This window comes from Monodon monoceros, unplaced genomic scaffold (genome assembly GCF_005190385.1).
Source record: "Monodon monoceros isolate NGI ecotype Baffin Bay Population unplaced genomic scaffold, NGI_Narwhal_1 Super_Scaffold_21, whole genome shotgun sequence".
In the NCBI taxonomy this organism is placed as follows: Eukaryota; Metazoa; Chordata; class Mammalia; order Artiodactyla; family Monodontidae; genus Monodon; species Monodon monoceros.
In genome coordinates this window covers 1888780-1898139 of record NW_021703778.1, presented here as the reverse complement: position 1 = coordinate 1898139, position 9360 = coordinate 1888780, and the positions used below count along the sequence as shown (strand labels likewise).

General features: G+C 39.3%; 1 protein-coding gene across 1 annotated transcript in view; it reads right to left on the bottom strand.

Moving 5' to 3' along the window:
- Positions 1-1492: 1492 nt before the first annotated feature.
- Positions 1493-9360, bottom strand: part of MTPAP (mitochondrial poly(A) polymerase) — a 28168-nt gene continuing 20300 nt past the window's right edge. Inside the window, exons 7-9 of the mRNA XM_029239524.1 lie at positions 4077-4169; positions 3924-3997; positions 1493-2234 (exon numbers count right to left, since the gene is read on the bottom strand). Of these exons, the coding sequence (XP_029095357.1) occupies positions 1899-2234; positions 3924-3997; positions 4077-4169 (503 nt within the window). The 3' untranslated portion in view covers positions 1493-1898. The remainder of the gene's footprint in view (positions 2235-3923; positions 3998-4076; positions 4170-9360) is intronic.

Here is a 9360-nt window from a genome sequence, read left to right as displayed (position 1 = left end):
TTGTTTGTAGTCATATGCAGTTTACTGGAATGAAAACTTCATGTTAAAAGATTAGTGTAGGGACTTCCCTGGTGGCACAGTGGTTAAGAATTCACCTGCCAATGCAGGTGACACAGGTTCAATCCCTGGTTCGGGAAGATCCCACACGCCGCGGAGCAACTAAGCCCGTGCGCTTCAACTACTGAGCCTGCGCTCTAGAGCCTGTGCTCCGCAACAAGAGAAGCCACCGCAATGAGAAGCCTGCACACCGCAACGAAGAGTAGCCCCCACTCGCCGCAACTAGAGAAAGCCCATGCGCAGCAATGAAGACCAAACACAGCCAAAAATAAATTAAAAAAATAAAAAAAAGATCAGTGTAGATTAAAACATCCTATAATTAAACCTCATCCTGAAAAGTAAAACAGACCTAGAGTGTCAAAGTTATTCTATAAATTACAAAAAAGAAAAGAAGTGCTAACGCATATACATACTTTATGTGCTTAAATGACCATTTTAGACTTAACACCAACCAAAAAATGAAAATGTCTAATCAAATATCTGTGAACAGAAAAAAAAAATCATTTCATTTAGAAACTCTTAAATATTTATGCTTTTTAAACCTCTTTTTAACTCTCAATACAGATTTCCGGCCCAACAGAATTAACCTAATTAAAAAACAAATGAAAAACGGCTTTTAATTTAAGGACACCGCCTGTACAGAAGAACACTGATGCCTGTTTGTTGGTTTCAGATGTGAAATCAAATAGCACGGCACATGGGCACAGAACTTACTTGCTTCATGACAATTCTATTAATGAGTTTCCCATAATGCCCCAAGCAGAGCTCATTATCGTTTCTGACCTAAAATTTAGATGGGAAACTATTTTGAAAACCAGTACAAATGCTACATCTGTATTCTGAGTAGCAAGAATAATAATTATATACCACAAACATTACAAACATGTGCTAAGTGCCAGGTCCATGACCTTGCACTTTCCTATGGGTCTCGCCTAACCTTCACAGCCATCTGGTGAAGGAAGCACTATTATCATCCCCATTTAACAGAAGAGAAAACTGGGGCCCAAAGCGGCTGAGTAATTCACCGTGAAGTCAGCTGGCTCGAGTGTGTATTTTCCAGCTCTGTATTTGCTACATAAACTGAAAGCTACTCTACAGGGAATGTAATGGAAATAGTATTTCAATACATACCTATTCCCCACAGGGAGAAAGGAATTCTTAAAAGAGAAGTGAAGGAATATTGGCAATACCACATACTAGTAGAAAAAGGATTTTATTGTTGAAAACAGAAAAATTAACTACGTCCTATTTTTAAATCGTGTACTAGTATTTTCATATATCTGGCTTAGAATACCTAGAATGCAGTAACTGAAGTGTCTGCATTCATCTGTTTTAAAAACATGAACATTTTTGGAAATCAGTACCCATCTGCTTTTATTTATATGTGAATACGAGTACTCTGAAGAATACAAAAATAAAGCGTACTATCGAGTCCTGCAGCTCCATTGTATTCACTGCCTGCGAACGTACATACCTAGAAGTCCTTCTAAATGATTCCCACCCAGAGGCTGATGCAGATTTCAACAACGGTCTGATTACTAAACTGATCTTCTCCACTCGCTTCGTATATGTTAACTGAAGTGTATTCCAATCTTCTTTCACCTGTTCCCATGGCTGGCGTTTTAATACAGTGCCACTGGCTTTCAGACTGAAAACACCGCAGAATGTCAGACCAGTTTAAGGGGCCCAATGAGAAGATCATGAAAACAGAGACATCAGATGAAAGTGTGATCTGCCAGAATTTCACACCATTCTTCCAGGCAGTCCAGTGATTATCTTACAGGATAAAACCAGTTCTGAAAGCGAAGGAGCAGCCATCATGCCTGAGTACTAACTGCTCTTTACCCATTGGTGGCTGTGGAATTTTCTGTACTGCTACTTTTTATGGATTCCAACAAGTTTTTAATTCTTTCACTTGCAGGCTTCTTCTTCTTCTTGGCAAGAGACATACTATTTGCTACAGAAGGTAGCAGCAGGGCTGCCAGCCCCCAGGGCTGATTATATGATGGCGAAAGGCGATCTTTATCTTCCTGATGTAAAATCCAGGCACTTTCTCTGGCCAGATCTACAAATTTTTGCAGCTGACTTTGACTTACATTTTTGCTAATGTTGAGAGAAGTTTCAAAAGGATTCTGAATGTGCAGTGGAGAAGATTCAGGTTTGTTTTGTTCCCTTCCCTACAGATAATTACAAGGAAGAAAAAGATGTATAAATATATGAAGGGCTCAGATATAAAAACTGTTTGGTTTAATAAAACGTCAAAAATGCATAAAATACCAGCATTAACTGTAACAGAGTAAAGAGTTTCTTCCCCAAGGGGAGCGGGTATATATGCATGTTATGAGTTAGTGTATATGTGTGTGTGTACTTCTGACTGATTTTTTCCACTGTAGTTTTATGAATATTCTTTAGAGAAAAATAAATTAGGTTTATGAGCTATGGATGATGATGTCACTGCTCTGATGAGAGGTATCCGGGCTGAGTCAACCAATAAAAGTATTTTTAAAATAACATAATATTTACCTAACAGAATAGAGCTGGGAAAGAAAAAAAATATGAAAAAGAAAAATGGCAGAAAACAAGATACAGTTATGTTTGAAACTTGCTAAAAACATGCTTATTACAGTGGGAATAGAAGCACACAAAATCAGAAGCCTTAAATTAAATATAGTAATTAATGCTGCACAAGTATGAAATGAGAAAGGAAGAGAAGGAACAAAGGATTATTCATTTAAAAACACTAGACGTTTCCCAACTACATTCCTAAAGATCCAACTTAAATAAGGCTCTGCCAGGTAAGACACAGAAATAAAAAGAAAAGCTAGAGCTCGAGTCACACAAACATCAGCGATCCACTAGCCTATATAATCTTTTCCTCTTGCAAATGACACCACATATACGACTCAGACACTGCAAAACCAGCAGTCAGGTCTCCAACGCGAGCAGCCCGTTAATTCCCTAACTCCTCTCAAGCCGCTGCCCAGCAGGGTCCTGCCTGACCATCATCCCTGAACCTTAAGGGGTAAGGGTGCAGAAAGGGTGAAGAACTCCCTATGCTCCGTGCCCTTTTCCTTCTAGACTGCAGTCCAGAGCGCTGTGCCTCTACCCTCTCCCAACCCCACACTTTCTTTCTTTTTTATTTGTTAAAAACAAGATCTCCATGAGCAGGATAAGGGTTAGGGAAGAATGAAGAAAGGGGAGTTGAAGAAACAAAAACAGAATATCTGAGTATGTGTTTTATGAAGCAAGTCTTCTAAGGGCTGTAACCAGATACCCACATGCTGAGCAGAATAGACCCGGAGCGCCATCTCAAGTATTTCCCACTTGCAAACAAGTTTTGCTCAGGGTTTACTCTGATAGATTCTCTTTAGGGAAAATGTCTGTCATTCCAGCTACTCAGATGAACCCAAATCATAATTCACTTGCCTAAGTAATTTAAACCCTAAGGGTTCAAATTGAGGGAATCACTCACATCTATCTTTGGGACTAGGTATTCTGTTTCTTTCATAGAAACCCAAATCCAGTTTAAAGAGAACTATATGTAAAATCATGCTTTCTAAAAAACTTTCAGAATATATTCCACATTTTGAAGGACACAGTATTAGTAGTAAGTGACACAAAGTTACTTGGCCAAGTGACAAAGGCAGAAGTTGAAAAGAGCTGGCCTTTGCTCCTCCAGACACTAGATGACTGATCTTAGCCAAGTCATGTAGCTCCACTAGGGCACCAGCTTTCTCATTACTGTCTATCACCATAGAGGTGACATGCAGTGACATTTGTTACAGTGCTTTGAAAACTAAACTCGTTAAATATTAGTGCAGTAGAAGACCATGTACCTAATAACCAAACATTGAAACAGTATTTACCTGTCGAATATTAATGGAATTTTTATTGAACGCGAAATTTCCAAAATATTCAAAAAATTCTTTCAGTAGTAATTCTGTAAGAAAATAAAACAAGGAAAATAATAAAAAAGTCTGTTTCAGTCCAAAAGGAACAAAGAACAAGAAAACACCTACCTAGTGTTTCTGCGTTTCCTGAAGGTTTAATTCTATTGAAGTCGCGAACAAATGTACAGTTGTGGCCTTCTATTATACACTTATCTTCTGCATCTTAAATAAACAGAAATGAAAAATATTTAACATTCTATTTCAAAGATATTCCCTATTTCAGAAATCTATAATCACATAAATCAAAGTTACAGATAAATGTGCCCTATTATTAGTCAGTGTTTTTTATATATAGTATAGACGGTTAGTAGGATTAAAACTCGATTAAAAAAGATTTGAGAGCAATTTTACTTCGGTAAAATTAACTTCACATGTACTTTAGCAAACTAGAATTGTCTATCAACACTCGATGATTCCTAATCTATCTTTTGAGGTCATCAGTTTTCTAGCTGAAAATGTAGACAGTTCCCATCTTTCACCAACTTAAATCCTGGCACTATCTTTGATCAATAATATTTAATTTCCATTTTCATTCTTATCACCCTTTTGTGCGTTTACTTTCAACAATTCATCCACGATACATACAAATTGAATGTTCTAAGAATTTTGAAAACCTTCCAGTAATTTCTAAGATGCAGGCCTCTAGAGTGACTGTGATTCAGTACCACACATTTAACAGCACAGTGGACTTAAACATTCACCTTTCCTAACAGTATATACATCTTCAGAGGTAATCATTTCCCTAGTTATCAATAAATATACAGCTACCATGAAATCCTGCAACCATTTTAACCTACCTTCCACTGTATAACATGCAGGCAAACTCCCATTCTGAAAAGTCTAATGAGTGGCCACCTAAAAACGGCTTTCGCCTTCCCTAACTCCAAGCTGGCACTCCAGCCTTTCTGTTCCGTGCTCCATTGGCACTTGCCCGACTGCGCTATGACTGCGTGCATGCTGTCTGCTCCCTTACCCCAGTCTGGGGCTACAGAGGCCACTGTCCAATCAAGGCAGTGATGACCTTCCCTCCCCGCTCCCATCCAGTCCACAACAAAAGAGTCCAGCGTACAGCGGGCACACAACCAAGAATCTGAATGATCGCTGATATTTGACTCTGAGTGCTTATCTATAACAGCCAGAAAGAAATTTAGAAAGAGATAAACAAGATTCCTTCCAACTTCTGTCTCCCCTTTTTTATGATTTTGGTTATTTTTTGGTTAAGACCTGAGTTACTGACTTAAGTTGTCAAAAAGCATTCCAGATTCTACCATTAATTCTAGATTCTAAAATTAATTGCTATTAATTTTAGTAGCAAATTTTACGTACTCTACTATACAAATGAAGAACTTATATACAGTTCCACTTACATCTACTTTTCATGGGACCTGGGCATATGTTTTATTATTTCAAATTATCAACAGTTTATATTTCTTGTGACACAGGCCAGTCACATATATTGATGCTCTTTTACCTGCTATGTCCTTTTTTTCCCCCAGAAATATAATTCTAATAGAAAAATGAGATCCACATTAAAGTATTTCTAGGAATGTACAGTGATGAAAAACAGACTGTGTCTATGACTGCTGGTCTTCACTAAAAGAGTTTTTAACAAAGTAGTAAAACTTAAAGGACAAAAATTATCCTCTGATTTAAGATAGGGCCATTTTTGTTTTTTCAAAATCCCCAAGGCATTCAAACCTAAGAAACAACTCAGCTGTTAAAGTCTTCCCCTTTTTTCTCTCCCCCATTTTTCTGCTATTAAACTATCACCCAAACAGCAGCCACCCAGTCCAATATAACAGCCACTAGACACATGCGGCCATTAAAATTAAAAATTCAGTTCCTCAGTCACACTAACCATATTTCAAGTGCCTGATAGCCACAGATAACAAGTGGCTGCCCTGATGTACAACATGACCACAGAAAGTTCCACTGGACAGCGCTGCCACAGAGAAACGATGCTCAACCTACTCAGACGTAAGATACCCTATTACTCTTCGTTAATTCCCGCGGCAATGACTTTCTTCTTAAATGTACTGTATGAAACACTGGCAAAAATTCTTAACTAAATACGAACTTTCTCAGCTGTGGACAAAATAGCCACGCAAGCACCGTAATTAACTCAGAATAGAGTCCTTCCCCTTAAGTGAGCTTCAAAACTACATGAAAACAATTAGGTTTATGTATTTACTAAATTTGATTTTCTTGCTTCCTTTGGAAATCTTTAGATTTTCAATGATTGGTACAGCAATTACTGTTTTTCAACATGATACATATGACAAACGAAATTCACTGAATAACATTCTCACAGACATATCCAGATTGATAAACATACCCACACTTTTCAGGGAACTAATATTGAACTACCATAACTCACAGTCTGCCAGAGAGATCACAACTGGCAAGAGTTGGTATATATTGATAGATTACTAGGGGCTGCAGTAGAGATAATTGTATCTATGGGGTTATATAATTATTTAGGTTCATCTTTCTGTTCGAAAGAGCCAAAATCAACACTGCACCAGCCACATGCATTTCTAACAAACAACCTGAAGTGGACAGGCATCTAAATAAGGGACATAACAACAGGCATCAAGTTTATATGAAAGCTGATTAATTTTTCTTTGGTAACAAATCCTTTATAACGTCCTACTCTTATAAGAAGAGTTTACTGGAATTAAACGTGAATAGCTACAATTAGATAACTAACTACATTCCGCTTCTATTGTAACTGCTAACAGCGCCAAGCCTTCCGGTATGCCATGGGTCAGCAGTAACTGAGAGACGCCAGCAGGTGGCAGGGGACTCCGCCCCACTCACTTGTGAGGCTAACTCTTTAATATCTGGGGGTGGGGCGGGGGTAAACACACTCGGGCAGTTGCCATTTTGCTTCCTTCTAGTCCACCAGCCAGTGATTTTTGAAAATGCACATCCAAGGGATCGCCTCTCAAGTACCTGGATCTAACTCTGTGAAGACTCTGAGTGTCATGGGTATAACCCCCCCTTGAAAGCAGCTCTAATACCTCGTAGCTCACTCGACTCCAGAATAATTCACACTTAGATGCTGTTCCTTACACATGTGCATCTGTAACACAGACTCACTGTTAATCACGCGTGCTAATCTACAGACAAGGCCAAGTCCTTCTACGCCCCCCATCACGCCGCGTGCTCCAGTGACACTCAGCCCCTCTGGGGTGAACATGGCAAAATAAACTCGGGCATCTACCTTTACCCCCTCCCAAAGCACCACTGAAATGACAGTAAAATGACATAAAATCTTAAAGGTGGAGAAAAGAAGAGCCAAGAGCAACCAAAATTTTTAAGATGAAGAACAGATGCACAAGCAGCAATGACTCAGGCAATGGGAAAACGCCGGGTCCTAAACCAGCAGTAAAGAAAGCCAAGAGGAAACCAGATGTCCAGGCAGAGCTCCCAATGGCTCGGGAGCTGAAGCGCCAGGTCCAGCCTGGATGCCTGACGGTGACAGAAGCACTGAGACCCTCCCCCGACCCCAGCTCTCTTCCTGACGGAAAATGTCGCATTTACCCTGGAGACAGCAGAAGAAAGAACCTCTAGACTGGGAGATGCAAGACACAGCTGACGGTGGGAAAACTGTTCTAAATGCAATAAATGGCATAATAAATGCCAAAGTTTCAGCATGCCAGTAGCCAGGCCTTTTCTGCCAGAGAAAAAGATCGAAAGAGTCCTTTCTGGGGAGCCTGCAGCCCCAGAGGAATGACCTGGATATGGGGACTCTAAAGCCCCAGAGAACAGCCCGGCCGGGCCCTATATTGTGTGTCACAGCCAGCAAGCTCCACCCGGGCTCAGAGACTCAGATTAGCTTTTTAGTTTCTAATTCAAACATGAGCTGAAATTCAAAGATTACCAGACACCTGAGGAAGGCCTCTAACATGAGACTAAACAAAATAAAATGAAAAACTATTTTTAAAAAACAGAGGCTAGGTAAAGAATTAATTAACAGAATATTTGATGCTTCTATTTTGAGAAAAGATTTATTGAGATAACTTGTGGCAAGTTTGAGATTCAATTAATGTTAAGTACATGAAAAACTAAGCAAACAAAAATAAATAAGGAATATTAAAAACTATTAACTCCAAAAAATACAAAAAGTTGGGCAGGAAAGGAAATTAATTTTAGTTTACTGCATGGATCAGATATGAATAGTGCTTCCATAGTCACAACAGTGTCAAGAGTGCACAGCAAGATCTGTAAACAGATCAGGTAAAAGAGTTAAAAGTCGTTGCCTACAGTGAGAGACTAAAGGAGTAGAAGGCACAGGCCCAGAGGGCGAGTTAAAGTCACAAAGTCCGCAATAAACATGCCCATCTGTAACTGATAGAACTGAACTTTAAAAGCCACAGTCCTTTTCATCAGACACTATCAAGGGAGTGAAAGGAACCAGTGTGCACATATTTGAGATACACAGATACGCATATACATACAGAACACGTGACCAATGACTCACATGCAGAATATGTAAAGAATTCCAACAAATGAATTAGAAAATGACAGATAATCCAACAGAAAAATAAGTGAAAGACTTACAGAAACTTCACAAGAGATACCCAAATGGCTAATACATATATGAAAAGGTGCTCAATGTTATTAGTCACCGGGGAAAAGAAAATCAAAACGAACCACGATGCCATGACACATGCAATTAATTAGAAGAACTACCATAAAAAAAGACAATCCCAGGTGTTGGCAAAGCCAACAGCATTTACAACTTGTATACTGGGCCTGCGGGAGTTCACACTTTGGAAAACTGTTTGCCAGTGTCTCTACCAAAGCTCAATATACCCGAAGCCTGAGACTCAGAAACTCTACTCCTCAGATACACTGGACAGAAATGAGTACCTGTGTTCAGTTCTCACCAAAAGAAATGTGCCAGAACAGTCACACTAACACTACCTGTCATAGTTCCAGACTACAAATTACCCAAATGTCCACCAAAACTAGAATTTAAAAAAACTTTTGGAATATTCATATAACAGAATACTACATAGCAATGGAAATGAATGGTTCACAAATGCACTAATAAGATGAGTGAATCTCCTAAACACAATGCTGAGAGGGAAAAGCCAGACACAGAAGAATATGTACTCTGTGATACCTTTTACATAAGAGACACGAACAGGTAAGATTCATCTATGCTGTCAGAAGACACTGGGCTGGGGGAAGGTGTACAGTGACCAGAAAGGAGCACAGCTGGTACTTCTAGGTGCTTTATCCAATCTGGGTGGCGGTTACAGAGGTGTGTTCAGTTTGCGAAAATCTACACACACACACACACACACACACACACACACACACACACACACACACACACACA